This window comes from Pyrgilauda ruficollis, unplaced genomic scaffold (genome assembly GCF_017590135.1).
Source record: "Pyrgilauda ruficollis isolate IOZ18807 unplaced genomic scaffold, ASM1759013v1 scaffold30, whole genome shotgun sequence".
Classification (NCBI taxonomy): Eukaryota; Metazoa; Chordata; class Aves; order Passeriformes; family Passeridae; genus Pyrgilauda; species Pyrgilauda ruficollis.
In genome coordinates, this window is record NW_024524378.1 from 4,303,956 (window position 1) to 4,327,693 (window position 23,738).

At 39.8% G+C, this 23,738-nt stretch overlaps 1 protein-coding gene across 5 annotated transcripts in view; it reads right to left on the bottom strand.

The window, feature by feature from the left end:
* Positions 1-238: 238 nt before the first annotated feature.
* Positions 239-23,738, bottom strand: part of LYN (LYN proto-oncogene, Src family tyrosine kinase) — a 48,401-nt gene continuing 24,901 nt past the window's right edge. For all 5 annotated transcript variants that reach the window (XM_041473704.1, XM_041473707.1, XM_041473708.1 and 2 more), the window contains exons 8-13: positions 23,440-23,592; positions 17,309-17,491; positions 15,734-15,810; positions 8,466-8,619; positions 6,968-7,099; positions 239-1,869 (exon numbers count right to left, since the gene is read on the bottom strand). In XM_041473704.1, coding sequence (XP_041329638.1) covers positions 1,667-1,869; positions 6,968-7,099; positions 8,466-8,619; positions 15,734-15,810; positions 17,309-17,491; positions 23,440-23,592 — 902 coding nt within the window. In that variant the 3' untranslated portion in view covers positions 239-1,666. The remainder of the gene's footprint in view (positions 1,870-6,967; positions 7,100-8,465; positions 8,620-15,733; positions 15,811-17,308; positions 17,492-23,439; positions 23,593-23,738) is intronic.

Here is a 23,738-nt window from a genome sequence, read left to right on the forward strand (position 1 = left end):
AAGAATAGTTGTGGGTTGGTTCTTCTCTTCAAGCCCTCCAGGATAATAAGAAACCACAAGAAGGATGCAAAAATGGTGGGTTTGGTCTTTTTCAGTTTCTCAAAGGTGTAAGGAGAGCAGAGTCCATTAATCTTGGTAGTGGTGATAATCAGAGATTGCCCTGTTCCACATGAAGCTACCACTGGATAGAACATCAGCCATCTGTTTTATCTCAAATCACTACCATACTACTAGCTTCAGATTAAGTGTTTATTAAAATTAAAAATCACCATACAATAGAAACTATTTACATATTTAACTGATAGTCTGTTTAAACTGCACAGTTGGACTGAAGGAAGCCCCTGGAAAATAAAAGCCATGAATACTTCTGCTGCTGAGCTTCAACTGCAGGCACACTGAAGCTTTCTCAGAAAAGTTTTAAGCTTCTGCAAAGTACCATTTGCCTAAATAATTGGGCTGAAGGATGGCAAAGATGTGTACTGGGTTTCAGTTTTAAGAACCAGTGTCACTTTGAAAAAGAAGTAATCTATGCTGGGCTGTGCTTACATTGCAAGTGCACTAGCTCATCTCTTTGGATAAGTAATTTGATAGAACAATTCAATGTAGAGAGCACAGCAACTTGCCTTTTAAGAATCAGATTTGTAATACTAAGCAACAAATGACAGTGTCACTGCAATATAACTTGATATCTTATTGCATGTTTCCACAAATTGTTTTTGATAGTGCTAGAGCTAGTTTTAGCTTTCAAACAGATTTGAGGTTAGTTGATTAAAGCAGCAAAAATATAAGGAATATTCTTGAATAACCACAGAGGATTAAAAATGAAGATTAAAATATTTTCACTGGTAACATTTTCAGCGACTGCAATGAAGGTATTAACTTCCTTCAAAGTCCTGTGCTTTTCCATGGACTTCAAACAATGACTTTGGCCTTGTGGGAAGCTGAAGCTTGAACAGAGAGTGAGGTGTGCTGCCGTGTCTGCAGTCACGTGTGTTCGTCTTGCACTTCTGCATTTGATGGTTCCATAATGCTTTGAAAAGATTTTAAATTTAGGGAACATTTTTCAGGGTAAAGAATTGCACACATTACATAACTCTTCCTCCAAGGAAACCTTCACATTGTTTAGAAAGTCTTACAAGAGGTGATAGTATGCCTGATACTAATGTGAAATAACAAGCATAGAAAAAATAATTTTTGCAATATGCTGTATTCCAAAAAAGATGATTTAAGAACATCACCATGTCTTAAATCTGTAAGTTCTCCTTTGTGACTTTTTGTTTTGAAAATAGCTGTTCATGCATCCTCCCAACCCTTTTATCAAGGTCTCCTTGTAACACAGTGCATGACTTAGATCCTAAGAAGGTCTTGTCAAACTGTACCAGGGCATGATTGCTTTCCTTCTTTTGCCCTCTCCACCCCAAAAAGCCTGCTTGCTTTGGGGTGTATCTACAGATGCAAACCACAGAGCCTTTAAGGAGAACTTGAAGCTTTAGAGGAACTGTTTCAACTAAATAAAACCATTATTTCTCTGCAGAATTATTCTTCAGCATTTCAGCTTCCACACTCAGTTAAGACATCTGAATGCGTGAAGTAACTGGTTTGAGCAGTCTCTTCTAAAGACAGTCTGTGCCAATGATCTGTGGCAATAGAAAAAGTGTTCTTTGCTCTATGGCTGTTGTTGATACTGCCCTTCTGTTGCTGTGTAGAAGTCATCAAGCACACTCTGTAGGTAATCAAAGGTTGGCCTCTCTTCTGCTTTGTCTTTCCAGCATGTTTTCATGATATCATAAAGCTCAGCTGGGCAGGTTTCCATGCGTGGCATTCGGTACCCACGCTGAAGAGCAACCATCACATCAGAATTGCTCATACCTTCGAAAAAAAAAAAAAAAAGATTTCATGAAATTATCTCCATTCCTAGAGAAGTTCAGAGAAGTTTTTTTTTCTTTTTTTTACTTCACTCCAAAGATCTCCCACTAGTATAACACCTTTGCTACTTATTAAAGGTAGCTCCTAGCATGAGTTCAATAAACAAGGTCAAGGTGTGCACCAAGCAATGAGGGACTTGCTCTGAAAATCCTGGTGGGAACATTTCCATTTCTGCAGCTGAGCACCACAACCTCCTTAGTGCCAAGTCTAACAAGACTGTGGGAAAAATCACAATTCTTGTCTCCAGAACCATCTCTGTTCTGTTCTCCTGACCAGTCCTGTTCTCATTTACTCTGCTTCCCATGGTGGTGTGATTCCCAGCAAAAGCCTGCCCTGGCACCAGCCTTCATCTCTAGCTGCAGAGCTGCTGCTCTGCTTGCTGGAGACCCATCCATCCTGAGATGGAGAGCAGCCTCCCTGTTTGACCACACTGCCAGTCAGCCTGCCCAAAACTTTCAGGATTTCTTCTACATCAGCTTTTGTGTAAATGCTGCTGATTGCAAGATACTGGACAGTCACTCATGAAATCATTAATTGTAATAGGCAATTTCCCCTCTTGTCCTACTCCTGTTATGCAAAACCATCTTGCCAGCTGTGCTAAGCTTTGCATTTTTCCCTGCTATGGTTTTCTTCCAGAGGACAAGAACTGTAAGTACCAGCGATACATCCTGTGTCCCACATGCCAGCTAATGTCACATGAGAGAGTCCTGCCCTAGACTCCATCCTTCTCCCCCTTTTTTAAATTTCCTGTCACCCTTCCCCCCTTATCAAACTCTTGAGAAACTGGTTCACAGAACAATTTCAACACCTACTCTCAGAAAGTCAGCTATGCTAGGGCCAGCTTTTGCTATTTTAGGCTCACCACTTCCTACCCAGAAACCTGTCTTTGGGCTTGTCCCTTCCTCTGCAAATCTAATCATCCCAGTGGTTGCATTACCTTCTCTGGCACAGACTCTTTTCTGTACTCAGTGACTGCTGTTTGTTCTGATGGGTGGGCATGCAGGAAGCACCTGTGCTTCAGCCTAGAGATTTATGCTCACCAGAGAAGGCTTTTCCTTTTGAAAAGGGTATCCCAGACCTCTCAGCCACTGGCCACAAATGAGGATAAATGCTCCATGTGGCGCAGTTCTGCCCAAGACTACAGTTCCTCCAGGTTTTCTCAGGCCGTTCAGCCTCTGGTCAGGTCCATGAGGGACAGTCTCCGGCACACACCAGCTCCCCAGAGGTGCAGGGAGAGCAGCTCTGCTCAGCTGAGAGGAGGGGAGATGGGTCCTGCTCTGAGCAGGGTCAAGAGTGGAGATGCAGATGTGGTGTTCCCCTGAATCCTTGCTGCAGCTCTGCAGACCTCTGCACATATTATCTGACTGCTGTGGCTGTGGGTTGAGCCACTTGGCAGGTGAGGACACATTTGAATTACAACCAAATGACAGCTTTATCCAGTATAACTACTTGGATTATTCAAGATGACCATAGTTCATATAGTTGACTTCAGCTCAAGCTTGTTGGCTTCAAGCTTTTCCAAAAATACCCTCAGCCATGTAATCTGAGTCTGGATCAAAGTTCTTACTTTGGGCACATCTTTTGTATTTTCAGTTCCTCTGTGGAAGGAGAAGGGAAGTTTTCCTGAACTAACACTGCCCATATGCAGAAAAGAAGTATTTCAAAGTAGGGGAAGGGAATGTTGTCACAGAATGAGGAATTACTGCTATATAGAGACAAATTAAATACAGGAAGAAAGTCAATAAAGCATTTTATAGAGAACAGTGATTGGACTGCCTGAACTTCGAGAAACGGATTGCATATAATATATGGAGTAAAACAGTTATTCCTACCCTACAAAATCTTAGTTAATTGTGCTGCTGCATGAAGACTGCTGCTACTGGGCTTTTGTGCAGAATGGGGATGATTTTTTGGGTTTAAGTACTTAATAGGATTGCGCTTAGATCTGCTGTCTGCAGGACTGATTGTTATATTGTGAATGCTAAGGACAAAGCCTGTGTTTTAGCTACCCTGCAGAAAACTATCTCTTTAATATCCATTTGACTTCAGAAGCAAAAAATTAAAACCTTTTTATAGTAAATATGTCATATACATCCTTCATGTGTTTGGGGTTTTATTTAAAACAAAAAGGGTTATCCACAGTCCAAACAGTAATCCCAAAATATCTACTTGTTTAACTTTACTTTTTAAAAATTGTTTCAATTTTTTTTCTTTTAGTAGCTAAAGAATCACCTGTCTTACCATATCTACATCCTAATCAGCAACAGAAATATATCCCACATATGTATTTATCACACTCACACCCTCTTGAATGCTAAAGTTTTGGTACACGTCCGTTAATTTATGCTGTGGTACCTGTTAGGTTTCACAAAGACATATTTCTTTATGTTAGGGCCTGGGAAATGATGTGAACAGGGTGGTAAGGAGGAAGAATCCCACTGTACAGAAAGGGTCACACCTTGTGAAGAGTAGCAGGCATAACTGGAACGCAATTATGGATGCTGCCAGTATTGACATACTATGTAATCACCCAGAAATTAGGTTTTAACTACCACTTCAACTTATGTGCCCAGAGAATCAGATACTTGTTTAATATTTCAGAAGTAGTTCCTGAAACTCTAGTTCCTCTAATGGCTTTGAGTTACTCAGGAGGAGAAACAGCTGCTGGAATTTAAGAACAAAGATCACAAAAGCTCTAAATTTCTTGGCTAGAAATGCTTCCTACCAAGTTGAGTACAGGTATTAGCTACTTGCCAATTTCAACTCCAGCTGTTTCATATGCAACTGTATGCTGAATACTCTGGTTGCTAGAGCTGGTTAATAATTGAAAATATTATTTTGAAGCATTCCCACTAGAAGTGAAAAATCAATTTACTGTTTCTGTCCAGTTGCTACTGGTTACAACCTATCACCAGGTTACCATTGCCATGCTGGGGTAATTTGCCCAAATCTGTCACATCTCTTCATGTAAAGTAGATTGGTCACCCATGTATTTTGCTGTGATTCTGGTGCTCAGAATATACTTTCAGTCTAATAGGCTATTTCAATTTATACTTCTGTTTAAAATAGAGGTATATCTCTCACCCATTTTAATGCAAGTAATACTTGCAAATATTAAAACAAAATACCTGCAATATTAAAATCTTCTAATATGCAGTCAAGAGCCTTCCATATGTAACTGCTGGTTGATAAATGAATCCACAGTGCATGGAGTATTTATTGTGCTCATAAAATGCCACCACATTTAAAAAAATATTGCCCTGACTTCCCCTAGAAGAGAGATTTTCCCACAGCAGTGCAGCAGTACCACGTCTGCTGTACAGATGGACATTATTCTTAGAATAAAACCTTGATATGGCTTATGAAGGTAAAGAGAGAGCAGATTTAGCTTCAGAATTAAGTAATGGATTGGATTTTGTATTTTTGTAGTGCTGGTTTCCAGGTGACCTTGTAGGTTTGCCCAGAGAAGGACCATTTTCTAAGCAGAAATTCTTCAGAAAGAATCTTGTGAGCCCAGCTCAGTGCAGGAGGTGTGTGTACACACAGGCAAGCGCTAACGGGGAAAAAAGAAGGTATCTTGACTGTGGGAAGAGCCATGCATTACTGGGCTGCACACATCTCCCTTCTGATCCTTCCCATCTCCCTTCCTTGATCCTTCATCCACCCTCCTTAAGCAGTGCTTCCATGAGCATGTTTAAGAAGATCCTTGGGAGGACCTGCTGTGCTGTCAAGTGTTTCATAGCCCTCACCTACAAAGTGACCCAGAGCACCTAGCTGTACAAGCAGCCCTATCACCTCAGGAAGTTTAGGGGGCTAGTCTTGAGCTTAAGTGTTTTCCTGGCCTAGAACTGTGTCATGAGAATGTCTGGTTTGGCTCCACCTCTGTATGGAAAGTCAACATGTTTTTCCATATCAGTGTAAAGTTGTGCCATCACCCCCTTCCCACTGCCCGAGTCTTGTGGGATTTCCCATCTCCCTGTGTCCAGAGGGGTCCAGCCTACTGTCACTTCAGGGATTTGGGTCTGCCTCTTGACCATCTCTGGCAGTTCAGGATGCAGAATTCCAGCTGCTCATGAAGTGGTGAAAATGTTTTCACTGTTTAAACAGCAAGAGCTGCTGCACCAGAAGCACTGGGAAAGCTTTGCTTGGATGAAATACCTGGTCTCCCTTTCCTGTCAGGATCCCAGCGTTGTTCTCAGAAGTTACTCTGCCTATGAGATGTGCAGTGCAGGTGAACATAGCTGTACATTCCCCATTTGCCCACAAGATAAGGGAATTCAAGCTATGGGAATCAGTAAGCTTAAATGAATGCCATCTGTTGCCCAGAATTAATCATCTATGCTTGAGATGTAACAATTTTATGTGCATAAAAAACCCCTTCATACAAGGTGTCTCTGCATGCTGGAAACATTAATATATATTAACAACGAAAAACGAAACATGAAGCACACGACCATCCCACAGCTACCCCGTGCAGCACATCTGATGTGCACACCTCTGTGGCCTTGCACCTGACTGTATGGAACAACAAACAGTAAACATTCCTAGTGGTACATCAACACTGCTTTAGGGTCTGCTTTCATATTTGTTTAGACTAGCTAGCACTGACCAATTATTACAGCCTATTTGCTTGTGAAAACTTGCTTTCTTAGTATCTTCACATATGATGTTATTAAAGTCCCCAGCAGCTTACAGAGCACTATTAGAACTTGCAGCACTGCATCCTTGACATGGGACTGTGCTTCTGTCCACAAAACAGGGATGTCATAAACGCAGGATCTGAATTTCCTGCAATTGCAACATGTTTAGAACACATAAAAATGACTATAACCCATAGGGCCATTAGTCTGTTTGCTAAAATTTACCCTGCAGAGGCATGTGCCTTACACATACAGGGATCAAGTTTTCAAAGCAGTAAGATTACTTCTAAGATATTTTTCCAATCAGTATCACTACTGTCAGATGCCAGCTCTTTTCCTGAATATTTTCTTTGCCTTTTAGCACCAAAGTATAAATACAGAGTAAAACCACAGGCCCATACCTGGATAAGGAATCTTTCCATATGTAACAATTTCATACAGGAGAATCCCAAATGACCACACATCAGATTTAATAGTGAAAGATCCATAGTTAATTGCCTCTGGTGCCGTCCATTTAATAGGGAATTTTGCACCTAAAAAAAAAGTACAGTCTCAAATAGTCACTTTAATCCATTTCACATTCAGCCATAGATGCAAAAGCAGTAGCAAGACATACCTTAAAAAGTCTAAAATATCTTAAATTACTGTCTTTCATATCTAACTGATTCCAGAAATTGCCATATAAAAGCAAATTCCTGACAGTTAAATAAAAACATTCAGGCAGCCTTTGTTGGGAATACTACATTAATTCATTTGACAACGAGGAGTAATACAAGCAGAGTCTCTCTGAGCCCTTTTTAGCCTGCTCTAACATTTTGGCACAAAATACCAGGTGAGCTAGGAAACTTTTCTGATAGCAGAAAACACATCAAAGAAACTTGACATAAAAATTTATAACCTGAGAAGTTAATTTAATCAATATACAATGTCCAGAGCTAGCTAAAACACACAGATATGGGTCTGCACCTCTGAAAACTGCTTAATCAGTTTCCCTCTGATCTATTGAATTACTATAACTCAGTGCCTGCTGAATAGCTCATCTTCCTTTAATCTCAGCTGTAGTGCTTGTTCTCTTTCTTCATATTTTAGTGCTTCCCCTCTTGCCCATGTTACCAGAGTATCCATCCAGATTGTGAAAACCTGAGGCAGTGTCTTTAAAAGGAGAAGGGCAAAGCCAGCTAACAAACCACTCTGGAAAGTTACCCTTAAGCATGGAAGCAAAAATAAAAACTTTTCACTACAACCAACAATGCACTTCTTGAAAGGATCCTTGACAACATTAGCAAAACACTCATGGCAAAACCCAGACATACACCTTTCACAGCATGTTTTCCCTCTGGCCAGTCCTGACCTGGCTACTTCCCATCCATGTGCTGAAGAGGGACCTGACCCATCCTTCCAGTGTCCCTAGAATGATGCTGAACATGCAAATTAATGCTGCAGCTCCTCAAACAGCTTCCAAAACAACCAGTTCCGCTCAAGCTTTTCTTGTTACCAGCAACTACATCTGCTAGTATTTCTTCCTGTGAAAGGAGGTCCACAAGGCACTTAAGGATGTTAAGAGAATATCAGATCACAGTTTCTTGGCCTTTAATTCTGTGAGATGGAAGCTGAGACTATGCAATCACTTTGTACAATTTAGGAAAAAATTGTGTGCAGTTAAATACTCTAGGCTGTCCTTGTCTTTCAAATTTATTTAAAATAAACTCATCAAAAAGCTTGGGCAGCACAGAAAGGTTATTTGTTTCCTTTATTAATTTTAGAAGTTGTTGGCATTAGAATGCAGCCCCTGGGAAGCTGTTACAGCACTTCCTATCCTTGGTGACCATATTTCTGTTAGATACAGCCTCACTGCCTCCCAGAGGCAGAAGCTTTAAGGGCAAAAATAAAAATACATACCTTCCCTTGCTGTGTATTCATTGTCTTCGATCACTCTCGCCAGTCCAAAATCAGCAATTTTGCACATCAGCAGGTCTGAAACCAGAACATTCGCTGCTCTCAAGTCTCGATGGATATAATTTTTTCTTTCTATGTATGCCATCCCTTCTGCAATCTGTAACCAAAAGAACAACTATTTTGATATTTCAATACCACAGAGCTCCATTAGCAGGTCTGATCCTTCTTTTTTCGAAGGTATCAGCAAAGCCACATCCATTTATTCATTATTGGTGTCCTTGGAGAATTTTTTAGATGGAAGTCAGGAAAGGGGGGATTGCAATGGAAAACCTATGCACAGATCCAGTCCTGCAAAACTCTGCTTACGGTAGCAGCTCTGAAAGAATTATTTGGGTGAATAACAGCTGGCAGGATTAGAGACGTATGGAAGACATTTCCTGAAACAGAATCTTGAATAAAATGTTCCTAAGATTTCTATTAAAATATCCTCTTTCCTAAATTATTAACCAGCTTATTTTCCAAATACTAAGAAAATAGAAAGAATTAATGACTTAGGATACAGGTGTTCTTATGAAGCAGGTACTGATAAAGCAACAGTGCAGAGAAAGTTAAAAGAAACCCAACAACTTTCTATCTACCCAGTATAAGCCTGGAAAATTAGGAAGCAATTACTAAGACAGGGAAAACAACTTTATTTTCTTCTGCAACACGTACCTGTTCATACATGAGGAATTTTTGGCAAGAGCCAGCTCTCAGATAGTATCGTAAGTAAATATAATCTGCATTTCAGCAGCCCAAATTGATTTCCAAACCAAATTAAAGAGGATTAATAACCTCAAAAATATGCAGAGGGGGTGATATTTTCCAGACTACCTTTTTTTTTTTTTTTTTTTCCCTGAAGAAGAACATTTTCCCTTTCAGGAAAAAAACAAAAACAAAACAAAACAAACAAAAAAAAAAAAAAAAAATAAAAAAAAAAAAAACCTGAAATGATAGTTTCTAAACTCAGAGTAATAAAACTGATATGTAGACTGTATTCTGTCCAAAAGTTTAAGCAGAGTTAAGAAACAAAGAAACACTGTCTTTGGGAGCCATCAGTTTCTATCTTTCTTGTGAGACTGGTGATGGGACATTCCCAGTCAAGGTTCCACAGGTACCTCTCTGGGATGCCTGTGGGTGACAGACCCCTCTTGGCCACATGATTTGGGGAGCACCCACGCCCTCAGATCTGCTAGTGGAGCAGCAGTAAAGCAGTGAGGGACCAGTGCCTGTCCCTGACACCTTCCCCACAGGCTCTTTCCTCTCCCTGCGAGGAGCAGACAGTGCAGGGATCCCTCCCCAGCACCAGAGGTGCCCCTTCCAGCTGTGCAGTAAAGCAGGCAGAGCAGCTGACCAAACCTGAAGAGAACATGAACATCACTTCTGCTTATTCGTTTTTAAAAAGTCCCCAAGGGGTACTGCCAAGGCACACACTGCCACCACTTACAACACAAAACTACGCAGTCTTCGTTCCTCTTTTTCGGTTTAAGCAATGGAAAAATAGAGCCACTTGCCCTCCCACTTCCTCCGCTGCAAACCTCTTGTTACAGTCAGATACATTCTCCAGAGAAGTGTGACATTGCCCTTGTACAGTGCAGGGGGGTTCTCACACTAAACCAAGAAGAAACTGATGAAAAGAATGAGCAACACCTGCATTTCACATTTTCTAGAAACAAGTCAAACATTTACTAATGAAGGAAGTAGCTGCTAGTAAACAATTGCCACAGAGGGTCTTACAGACACAATAGAAGAGCAGTATTTAATTTAGCATCTGCTCTGCCTCTCTCTGCTCCCCATGCCATTACATGGGTTTGGGGAGGAAGCAGAGATGAACAGGAAGGTTTTGCTGTGAGACTGATGCTGAGTTTGGACTGGCCAGCATGGCAGATACACCCAAAATGCACACAGGTCTGGTAATGCCACCAAAAATACATCAAACACCACAGAGGAATCAGCTTCCCTCCTTCCCTGCACAGATATAACATTTGGGTGAACTGCTGGATAGGGAATGAAGGATCACTTCACAAAAGAAACATTTGTGATCGTGATATTTAGTTTCCAAGTCCAACAAAGAAAAGCCATTGGAAAGATGATTTTATTTCCTCTTATTTGTGCTAGATCCACTGAAAAATGTAGAAAATTCCAAAGAAGGAAAAAATTAACAGCAAGGAATTTTGAATCAGCGAAGGAAGGGAAACACAGTGACCAAACAACTGAATTCATACATCTGGTCATGTTAAACCTTTGCTTCTAGGAAAAGAAGAAAGAAAAAAATTGAGATTTTTTTTGATTGAGATGGGTGCCAGAGCCCACGTGATAACTTCTAATGATTATTGTTGGGTTTTCATTGCTAAATGAAATGTTAATGCTAGAGAAATTCATATGAACAAAAGAAAATTAAAGCCTTTTTCCCTCTCTTTTAATGATCATTGGTACCTGTCAAGACTGCTCAGCTACACGTAACATCTATTTGGGAGCAGAATGGGAAAGCTAATTTGGGCTTCAGGAATATGTTTTGTGGCCTTTAAAAGAGAATTCTGCCTACACTGCTCAAGTGTTACTGCCAAGAAGGAAGTAGTTCCCAGTCACCTTTAATGAAGTACCGACACACATTTTTAGAAATACCCAAATTAAATCCTTTCAAAAAAACCTCAAACAAATCTTTACTATTAGAGACTATTTACTATATTAGAGACTACATACCCAGGGTAAAAACGAAAGAAAAGTCCTCCAGGAGACTGTGGAGGTGTTATTGATCTGGACAGGGCTCTCTTTGGTCTGGGATCAGCCTTTCAATAGCTGCACCTTTCAACAATGTCCAGATGCATAGTAAAATAAAATACATTTCTTGATCACAGAGTTTTCAAAAAGACAGTTCATCTTCCCGTGACACTTTGTCTAGGAAGAGGGTGTAGACCCTTTGCGTCTGACCATTCAAAACTGTTGCAAAAGACAGATATCTTCAAATGATACATCAGTGTAATAACTATTTTCAGTTTGCAGCAGTGCTTATCCTAAAGGTGAAGTCAGGAAAGGCTGCAAAATCATATTCCTCTTGTCCCAGTCAAACAGCTATGTAGTTAAAGCAGATTCACAGGGAAAAAAAATATTATAAAAGTAATATATATAATTATGCACTGGAACATTAGAACGTATCATTAAAATTCAAAGAAGCATGAAAAGAAATACATAGTGGAAAGGTTACAATGCCAAATAAGACTTAAAATTAATTGTAATCTAGGGATGACTTTCTACTATGACTTTAAAAATGAGGGCAGAGAGGAATTAAAACACTGCATCAAAAATCTCCATTAATTTTATTCTAAGCTTACTATTATTTCAATGGCACTGTAGCCTTGGAAGACAGCAAGAAGTTGCCAGTCAAGCTGTAGATCATGGAAGAATTAATGAAAGTATCAGCATTGCATGAGGAAGAAGAAATTACTGTTTTTAGGACAAAGCTTTGACCCTTTCAAAAGTTATGAGTTTGTTTAGTAAAAACAGGTCCAGTTTTCCTAAGCACAGCCACAGCACATGTGCATCCCACACAGAAGGTAATGGATTTGCATAAGAAGCAGGAAGAGTTTACACATACAAAAGGTTTGCTGAATTCGTGTCATGTTTTCAGCAGATCTAATCAAGCAGGAGCAACTATGAATTCAGGAAATGTGAAACAAAGAATTGGAGGCTCTTCTGGTAAATTGCCTCTGAGGCAAGACAGAAACCAGCTAGCAAAACCCTGAGTCTTCCAGTTGCTTTAGGAACTGAAGGAGCCAGGCTGGTGCTGACTCCTACGGGAAATGCCACAGCTCTACTCTGTACTAATGTAGATAGAATGTGCTTGAAGATTTGCTTGCAAAACTCAGTTTCACTTAAAACATTCTCATTTCAGAGACTTCTAACATTCACCTCCAATGGATAAACTTGTCTGTGCCAGGGCATAGCTAATGTTAAATTCCCCTATTCACATGCACTGATTAAAACACGAGAGATACCTTCAGCTCTGTCAGAGAGCAGGTTGCTTTAGAAACTGAGCTGGACCACTTTCTCAGCAAGCATTTTCTTGCCATCTTTTCCACAAACTTAATTTCATAAAACGTGACCATTAGTACAGAAAGCAAACCACCAAAGTCCAGAACCCACAGCTGTAAGTTAAGGTAGGCACTAGATGTAAGTGTAACCCAATAACAGCTATCTCTGCCAAAAATGTCCATCAGCAGGTGTGTTCACCTAACCAGACAGCTAAGTCAGTGTAGCAGAGCAGCAGTGTATTTCATTACTTGCTTCAAAAATGCTTACTTTAAAAAAGTTGTTTATTTCACCTAGAGGAGCATTTTGTCCTCATTTTGCAAAGTCAGAATGTTTCACAGACACATATTTTTTTCAAGACTCTTCAAGGCAAAGGTACAATGAGCTCAGAGAGTAGAGCACTCAACAACAGCCTGGCAATGCAAACAACAGCCCACAGTGCTCTTGACTTGGAAAATCAGCTTCATTTGGGGTTTCCTGTACAACTGCCTTCTTTACCTAGCTAATGGTCACAGGGACCACATCCTCCTCTCCCTTTCTCCCATTCCCAGTCCCTCCTGTGTCTTGTAACATCACAGATGGATGAGGGCAAAAAAAAAGCTAATGCACAGCTACTGTTTCTTGCATTTTCAGTGTTCCTGAGAAGTTTGGATAAAGCAAAATACTTTACCAGAATGGTATGATCAGAGAGTAACGAAGAGCTCAAGTGCGTGTCCACGAAGGAAAAAAAAAAAAAGCCTGATCTTATCTAAGAATAAGAATCTTCACCACAAGCTTCCTTCTATTAATTTTAAACTCTCCTGAAACATACCTCTCCAAATTTCTTTCCTCTTTGCTCTGCAGAGAGGTTAACATCACTTCTGTAAGAATAAATTACTGTTCCATTTGTACAAACCAGAGTCACGCCAAAAAACTACACTCGCCTTGTGTTCTCCTTCAAACACAGCCTACATTCAGGAAAAGTGTGATCCACAGGTTACCTTAGCAGAGGTCTGAAAAGGGTTTTTTTGTCCATCTTTTGCCCTAAAGACCTATCAGTCAATTCAGACTGCCAGAGATAGAGAAGACCAGTGGAACATCTGTGGTGGTCAGAGGGAAATCTCTGGTCTGGAACCACACACACACGCAGCCAGCAAGTCTATTCCACACACTCCTGTTATCACACAGTGGCATTAAGAGCTCTTCACAAATGAGCTCAAAAACCCTACAAATTCTTTCCATAAGAAAAATCCCAGTATCTCTGTTCCAAAGTTTTGTTTGGGTCTCAGCCAGAAATCCTCAGAGAGGCATTCCTGAACATCCCTTTAGGATGACTGCAAGCCAGTCTCAGCAATTTCTCTTGATGGTCTACATCTTATATGACAAGAGGGACTTCTCACATCACCTGTGCAGCACAAGGTACTGGCCTCTGGGGCCCAGTGCAGGAGCTGGCTGTGAGAGGCTGCTGTCAGATCAGGGTGACAAGTGATGTCCATTTGAAGTGACCTTCAAAGCTCTGTGAATGACAATCTCTGACCTTTGTTATCTTGAAGTGATTTATTCAAGATGTACACAGAGCTGCTCTTTAGTTCATTACCCTTTTCAAGCCCTAAATTTCTAAAAACACAGCATTAATTTAAAATGAACACAGCGTCCCTAACTCCAATGAAAAGGTCGGCTGTGAAACCACATGTGCTTTTCTCTCCCCATCCCAGGTCTCCTTTCACATCAGTACACACAGATATTCTTTTCTCTCTTGAATTCTAGACACTATTTTCAAAGCTACCTCTTTTCTGCCCACTGTCACTCATTTCTTCAGACCATGACCTGGGATCCAGCAGGTTTTCCACATCTACAAAGATTTTATCCACTAAAAATAAATTCTCAAGGACAAATTGCCCAAAGAGTTCAGAAAATTTAAAGAGCCTATAGCCACACTAAACCAACAACTACAGGAAAAATATCTCTTCCATTGAGTCTATGTGAAATAAAAACCTGCATTTGATATATTGAACATCTATATAACAATAGTTGATATATAATATACTATAGAATACAACAGTTCCAGTTGGAAAGGACCTTCAGTGATCATCTAGTCCAACTGCTTTACCACTTCAGGCCACTTTAACCAGAAATTAAAGCATATATTAAGGATATTGACCAAATGACTTTTAAAATATGACAGGTTTGGGGCATTGATTGCCTCTCTAGGAAGCCTGTTCCAATGTTTGACAACTTTTTTGGTAAATAAATTTAAAAAAAAATTTAAATAGTTCCTAATATCTAATCCTATATTTATTTGTATATCAATAATTACATAGAATCTTATATAATATCCTTTTTGTGAATTTTTGGTATAAATTCCTAATGCTTTATTATGCCTATTATTGTTTTCCCATCTTTCCTCATGAGTTATAGCAAGTTAACATAACAGGGTACAACAATCTGTAAATGCTAATACACATAAAAAAAACCCCAAAAAAGGTAGGTTAACAATAACCTACGAGAAATGCCATAATTACCTACTACTAACATGAAGTACAACCTGCAAAAGAAGAATTATTACTCTGTTTTTGCTACATGCCTCCCTGGACACCCAATTCTGATAACTGCCCAAGACAAAACACCGGCTCTGCGAGCTTTGATTGAGGCTTTGACACACAAATCACTCTGGAGTCTCTCTTCAGATTTCATTTAAGACAGAGATAACTTGTATATTTTGAAACAATCATCCTGTTTCATAAATCATACACTAGTACCTGAAACACCATTTCACAATAATTTACCTAAGAATTTGAAACCAAGAAGAGTGCCCTGAGGTTAGAGGAGTTTGACCAGTTAACCTAACTTAAGAAGTAAAAAAATGACACATTTATTAACTCTGAAGGGATCTGCTAAGCAAAAACTCACAAACTTGTCCTTACACTTTCAATTTGTAACTGCTCAAATTGAAAGCAGCCTTTTCACAACAGAAGGCAGCTGGGTACTGCTGCCATCTGAACACGTCACTAGTGGTATCTAAGAGTTAAGCCTAACCAAATATTCCCTTTGAAAACTCTTCCATCAACTTCCTCCTTTCAATTAACTGTATTTACTCAAAATTGACCTGTAAATTGCATTTTTGTAATGTAAAAATCCTTAGGATAAAATGGCCTAGTATGAGTTAAAGGCTCTAAGAGAAGTAACCACAAAAAAATAATTTTGAGCACATTTTTCAAGTTTACCTGAGCAGAGAAGTCGATTAGCTTTGGAAGTAACAGTTTACTTCCTTCGTCACTCTTCAGAAAATCCAGCAAACTTCCTGTTAAAACAGAAAAGGATTAGATCAGTGCATCTTATTACAAGAATAAACGTCACATCTGAATAACAAAACTGATGCAGTGAAGTATTTTGATGTATTTTCAAGTTGACTGCAGTAAGACAGTCTCTTTGCATGATTTAACAACAGGAACACCCAAATCAGCAAGTCAGACATTCAAGTTTTGCAATTTCCTTGGCTGTGGAAAACTCCCATGAGACCATATCTAAGTTCAATGGGGCTGAGTTTGATAAGCATCTTACTCTCTGGACCATCAGGAAAGCTGTCTAGGAGAATCACATACATCAATCCTTTCCAATTCATACAGACTAAATGCTTCAACATTTGTTCATTAAGTTACCAGCAAAATTGTTTGAAAACAACAAAACAAGAAAAACTACTACCTAAGATAATCTGGGAACGAAACTTTGCATATTTTGTGTAGTAATGCTCTATAGAGTCCTTTCCTAGTAGTGCAGCCACCCTTGCAGGACCATTCCTCACTCACCTTATTACACACACCTTTCTCAATTGAAGCCCCACATAAGGCAATTCCTAAGGTTTGCTTTAATTGCCTTGCTGTGATAGCAGAAACAAAAGTTAGGTGGGGAGTCCAGAGGAACCAGAACTATTCTGGGGATTATCCTCCAATTCAGAAACAATAGAAAATACTGCATTTAAGAAGACTGTAAAAATGGTTTATTTCCCAAATAGAGTAATGAGTCATAAAATTAAAGCCTCAGCCCATCTTAAGGATAGGTGCTCCTTCCCTTAATATTTGAACATTCAAAAATAACTCTACCATTCCTTTCTTTAAGAAGAAAAGGAAGTAGTTTAGGAGAAGCAGAAGAGTTCACTAAACTATTGCTTGCAGATTGTTGTGGTTTAACCCCAGCCATCAACCAGGCAGCCACTCACTCACTCCTCACCAGTGGGACCAAGGAAAGAATCAGAAGGGTAAAAGGTAAAGAACTCATGGGCTGAGATAAAGACAGATTAATAGGAAGAGGAAAAGCAAAAGCTGTGCACACCAGCAAAGCAAAACAAGGAAGTAATTCAGTGCTTCCCATGGGCATTCTCATTCAATGGCTGGCACTCCCAGCCATTTCCAGGAGAGCAGGACCCCATCATATGTAATGGTTACTCAGGAAAACAAACACAGTCACTCCAAATGTCCCTCCTTCCTCCTCCTTTCCTCACTTTCTGTATTGAACATGATGCCACATGGTGTGGAATATCCCTTTGGTCAGTTGGGGTCACCTGTCCTGGCTGTGTCTCCTCCCACCCTCCCATGCATCTCCAGCCCCTCACTAGTGGGGCAGCACAAAAAGCAGGAAAGGCCTTGGCTCTGTGCAAGCCCTGCTCAGTGATAACAAAAACATCTCCGTGTTATCAGCTCTGTGTTCAGCACAAATCCAAAACACAGCCCCATACACCCACCGGGAATAAAATTAACTCCATCTCAGCCCAAACCAGGATGCAGATCCGATGTTTTTCTCACCTTTTGCCATGAACTCTGTTATAATATAAATAGGCTCTTCTTTGGTCACTACAGCATAAAGCCGAACGAGCTTATCATGCTGAAGTGTTTTCATGAGGTTGGCTTCCTCCAGGAAGGCTTGCACAGACATTGTTCCAGGCTTCAGAGTCTTCACAGCCACTTTGGTACTGTTATGATAATAACCTACAAGGAGGGAATAGGATCAGTGCACTGAAGTCACTCTGCAGCCCACAGTGTCCTGACTAGCAGGAATTCGTGGAGCAGGTGAGGTTGGATTCCAGGAATAGCTAAGAGCGTGAAAACAAGTGCCAGATGTAGCACAAATATTTATGCTAGAATTCCTTTTTATTTTGCAACTTATACAGCACTGCAGAGAAAAATGATCCATTCCCTATTTTTAGAAATTATAAAAAAAATAAAGCAAGCAAATGATCTTACTTCACACCAAGTTTCCATTCACAAGTAGCCCCTGAAATACTCGGCAAGGCATGCTTCAGTGAATGTCCACTTGAACTGCCTCAGAACAATAGAGTCCAAGGATTGGCTGGAAGTTTTTGAAGTATCTTAAATCCCATGATTACACTTATTTCATGCATGCCAGTCTCATGCTTATAATCCTTCCTGTAACCCTTAGTGCTCAAAATGGAGCATTACGGGAAAGTGCAGCCAAATGGTTCTCGTGACCAACAAGGACACGCTGCCAGGACTGCAATCCTGCAGTGCTCAGCACAAGATTTAAAAGGTGATAACTTCTTATCACACAGCCCGTGCCAGGAGTGGAAGAGACTGTGGCTGTGGTTCATTTCTCTGAAGGTTTAGCAAAACTTCTAATGCAACATTCTAATTATATAAAAAGCAATTATCAGTAAAGAGAAAAACAGTGAATTATTTTCAGATTTAATGTTTGCCAAACAATAAATAAATGTTAAAATAGCATTAAAAATATAGCGTAGCAAGCACTGATCCTAAAGTTCATCTTGTGAAGTCATCTAATTGGAAAAATGAAAAGAGAGAGAAAGAGAGATATAAATGCAACTTTTATCCCTCACCATACCCATTGCAACATTGTAGAAATATTTCTCAGAAGAGGTAAAACCTTCATGACTTAACAACATAGCCTCATTTCCTTATTCAGCAACAATCCAGATCATTGCCATGATGGATACACCTCTAAACTGGAATCCACCTTATGCTATTTATTGTCCAACAAAAGAAATCAGTGGCAAAGCAAGGACCTCGTTTCCAGATCTTAAGTGATTGCTCTGAGCACTGCATCTTTTTTGAAGAAGGATCATCACCTGAGAAAAACCACTGTGCCACAAGCACAAAATATTCACCTGCATGATTATTAAATCTATTTTTCCAAGATGGTCAGGTCAGAACATAACAAAGACATTTCTCTAAGTTACCTAATAGTAAGAAATTACAGTTACAGGTCAAATCTGCTATTAAAGTTCAGGTATATGATTTATAACTATCAGAAAAACAGAAAATAAATATATTTCTCTCTGTTTAAGAAGCAGAAAGATTATTTGTATAATTTCTACCATTCCATTCCATGCCCTAAAACAAAACCTGAGCTCCACTCTCAATTTGTTGAATTCTCTACTGAATATACTAATTAATATAACTATTTCAGTGAAGCAATTATGATCAACACGCTTAACCTTAACTATGTAACAGTATTTTACATTCACTGAAGATATCCATCAAACTCAGGTCTTTTGTTTTAAAAAAGATAGTTTGCTTTACTACAACATCTCTGTGATACTGAGGTTTTCTGCTTTAAAGAAGTCTACCTTGACCCTCTGGTGGCATTCTAAAAAACAAATAGCTGGTGAGAGCACTAGAAATACCTGATCTTGGATTTCTCTCTTGTTCATTTATTTCATCATGTATTGGGAGGGATGGGACACCAAAACAAGATGGCCATGAGCTCTATGAGCACACTCTGGTATTTCTAACAACTGCAGAAGAAAATACACTTCCAAAGCACATGTTACTTATATTTTAATTCAGAGCTTATTGAATAAGAAAATCTTTTACGCCTGAGATGCAAGCAAGATGTGACTCATTAATAAACTACACTATAATCACCGCATTTGCCTTGTTAACTTTCCTCTTAGCCCTGCTTGAGGAGTCTCTTCATGGATTATTAATACCACAGAGCATCATGATTCACATCATATCAGTTCTCACTAGGAACAAAAATGCATAAAACATAGACCCTGCTCTTGCAGTGCTGCTCTGGTTCATCACATCACCAAAGCAGCTGCCCAGATGCTAAAACCCTTTATAAAAACCTTTCATACCATTTCAAAACCAGTGCTGCTCTGGTTCATCACATCACCAAAGCAGCTGCCCAGATGCCCTGAACTCCATGGTCTAAAAACCTTTCATACCATGGCAGGAAGTCAGTCTCTTGGCAGTTTTAGCTACTGTAAAAAAATCAAATGTGAAGCAAGCCACAGCAAGGAAGTCTGAGGATTGTGTGATGATGTCTCACACAACGAGCCATGTTCTTCCCTACATGTTTGAATTGAATTCTCAAAAAAATTAAGTGTTTCAGGTATTTATTTTGAAGTTGATTACTATTATTTTGACAGTGTCTTGCACAGCCAGGTTGTCCCCAGATTCTTGCAAGGGCTTAATCAGGCCAAGGTGTGATATGCACTTAGACAAGTGAGGTTGAGCCTACCATTTCTGAACCATTTCTGAAGATGCAGAGCTTTGTGAATAAGCCTCTAATATGCAGCTTTCTCCTTCCTCTACTTTTCCAGTAACTCCCTGAAGGGTATACTGGGAACAACTTGTTGGAGATATGACACTGCTAGAAGGCAGATAATGGCTGGAGCAATTACTGTTGGGGGAGGTACTGGGAAAGAGTCTGAGGAACAGCAGTGCTGATGTGCAGCTTCTCTGCATCCAGCTGCACATCAGCACTTCACTCCTTCACCTCCTACAGCCACCATTCAGCTGCAGAACAGAACAAAGCAGCAGCGGCTCCATCTCTCACTCATCTCCACACAGCCCATTAAATGTGAAGGCAGAAAGCCCAGGCTGCACAACTGATGACCAAAATGCACACATAAACACTAACTTGGTAGCCTAAACCCAGAAAATCTCTATAAAATGCATAAAACTGCACTCGCATTGATAGAAAAAAAAAACCCAGGAAAACTGATAGCAACTTTTCTCTGTGTAAAAGTAACTCTTCAGATCTGGAGGACATTCACCTGCCCATTCCATAAAACAGATTTTCTGCACAGGTCATCCAGGAACACAGCCAAGTGCTGGGAGCATATGGAGGCCTGCTTTTTGTTCCTAGGATTTTCTTACTCCTTCCATAATATAAGTTAATTTCCTCCAAACTGTTCAAGAGGAAGATGTCCACATGGATGCCCAGAAAGTAGTTATAGATGTACTAAAAAGAAAATACCATAAAAGCTATAATTGCATGTCTTCACATTGCAGTATCAGCATTATCTCTATATTCCCATATCTCTCAGACACACAGAAGGGACCTGTGGAAAGCATCTGAGTCCAACACCTGCAGGGACACCTAGAGCTGGCTGTCCAGGATTGTGTCCAGTTGGCTTTTGATTCTCTCCAAGAATGGAGACACCACAACCTCTCTGGGCAACCTGTGCCACTGCTTGGTCACTCACACAGTGAGTATTTGGCAGGAACCTCCTGTGTTCCAGTTTGTGCCTGTTGCCCCTGGCCCTGTCACTGGGCAGCACCGAGAACAGCCTGGCTCCATCCACTCTGCATGCCTCCTTCAGCTATTTACATGCACTGACAGGATCCCCCTAAGCCTCCCCTCGAAAGAGACATGCTCCAGTCCCCTCATCATCTTTGTGGCTCTTGGTGGGATTTTGTCCAGTAGCTCTACATCTTTACTCAAAAGCACAATTACTCTGAGTGGGACACTGTTCCCTCTGAAACCACAATTCTAAGCATCCTTTATCAAGAAGAAATTTATTTAGTAATTAAACCATGGAACAATATTTCTAATTCACACAATGGCTGAAAAAATTTTTGTTCTTTGTGAGGAGGCAGTGTAAGAACCAGCTCTCAAATGAAGAGAGCACAGCAACCAGATTATTGCTCAGTACCTCTACATAACTCCCAGGGTGATCACTACAATACACAGTGTTTGCTGACATCCTGCACCACACAGCTGACCTAATATTCTTTTCCATCTTGAACTTCCTTGGTTCTAAGATTAACCATGCTCCTGATTTGAGAGGATCTGTGCCATGCAAATCATCTTCTTTCGCTTCAGAAAGAAAGCAAAGAAGAGGAAATGCAGCGATTGCTTTCACAGTACATTAGTTTTTCTCACAGTGCAGCAATTTAGACATAGGGTTCAGGCCCAGCTTAAATGTTAAAAAAAAATGACAAAAACAAGAGGAAGCATCTTGAAGCAGAAACACCCTTTTAAAGTTTTATTCTTTTCTGTGTGTATGTGCAGAAGTAGTCACTTCCCAAAATGATCTGCATTTTCAAGTAGGTGATTAGCTCCATCCAGAAAGTCTTCCACAGTGTTTCAGTGTAAGTTAAACATTTGTTGCCCTGGTTTATTAGGCAGAAATAACTGCACAATGGTTGACACTTGTCCTGACTAGTATCTAAATTGTCATTCATGTATATCATAGCTAGAGGGTTTCTTAGGCCTCTTCTTGTGAAGGCAGATAAAAGGCTGAATTTGGCTGTATTACGTTAGAGATGTGTTGCTTGCACTTTTTACGTGATTTATACCAAAAGATTGCACCTAAGACTCAGAGCTTTCTGATTGACACTGTAGTTGGGTGTTTTTAATCTGCCATTCAAACAGCACTGTTTGAGTGCTTTGCTTTTCTAAATGAGAGCATCTCTTCAAAGCATTGACATTCCCATCAGACTGATACATTCCCATGGATTATCAGAGACCCCTTCACAGCTTTGTGAATTCTAGCCAGCTTTGGGATATACTTTTAAGTTGCTCAAAGATGCTCTGCCTAGAGAATCTTAGATCTTAAAATTAATAATGATCATCATCACCATAATCTGATCTTTTATTATAAGTACAACAAATTTATTCCTATTTAAACATAACACCCCAAAAAACAGATTTGGGGAAAGGCTAAGTGAATGACTTGGCCTGAAAAAAACATCTTAATGAAGACTTTGGGAGGAAGATATAGTTTACCTCAAATAAGATGCTAATTGGCAAAAAGTGTGTAAGCAATGAATAGTACAGAGAACATGCAATGAGGAAGCCAAAAGAATATTCTGATGTCAGAATAGGCAGCACTTCCAAAGCAAGATGATTAAACCATTTTCACAGAATGTGACACTGGGCATAGCCCCTTGGGATATAGAAAGTCACTAAGGCTGAGGAAATACTGCTTAGAAGCCAACAAAGCAGGTTATTCGAGTTATAATAATTAATGCTATCATTTTCTGCTGGGTATATATTAATGTTTATATAATATATATGATATATTAATAAAAAGTCTTATGACAGTTTTATTATTGGTGTCTTGCCTGATGAGTCAAGGTATGGGCTGTTCAATCTCTAGTCTTCTTACTACATAAAATCACCTACTTTCTGAACAGCACACTGGCAGACAACACTCTTGGGTTATGTCTGTTCCATTTTTTCACCCAGTATGGCAGTACCATGCAGGAGGCATCTTCTTCACAAATGGACTATAATATCTCTATCCACAATTCACTAAAAGACATTGTTTCTGTCTCTTTCATATTCTTTAGCACTTTCTGATTTGAAACAAAGTTCTGAGAGGCTCATTGGTTTTGAGATTCAGGAGTCACATCTACTGTGATCTTGTATTTCTGCCTCAAAACATAACAAAAGACTCTATTGTCTTTGACCTTCTAAACTACAGTGCTTACTCACTATTTTTTTCCTTTAAAAGACACCAAAAGGATTTGTTCCACTTCCTTGTCAGGTATTTACTCCCTTTTACAAGCCCTCTCTCCTCACAAGCAGGTATATTCTGGGCCTGATTTTGCTGTTTTACAAGCATACAGGATCAGCTTTATGTCCACTATGTTTTTTGAATGACTCTGAAATGACATACTTCCTTCAGAGTTAAATACTTCTTTCAAAAGAATAAACTTACCCATCCAGACTTCTCCAAACTGACCAGCCCCAAGTTTCTTCACTAATTTAATCGATTCCCGTGGAATTTCCCATGCATCTTTATCCCATGGCTTTTGAGGTTTGGGACTAATACAAGCTTTTTCCAACTTTCTGCACAGGCCATCTGATTGCCCTGGTTTTCAAAGAAAAAAGCAAATACAAAATCCATTACACTCCTGTGCCGCATGACTCGAGACAAACATTGCTTGTTTGCACTAGTCAGCCCACAATAATGTTCAAAATAACCAGATGCTATGATGAAAATGTAGCCTTTCTGGT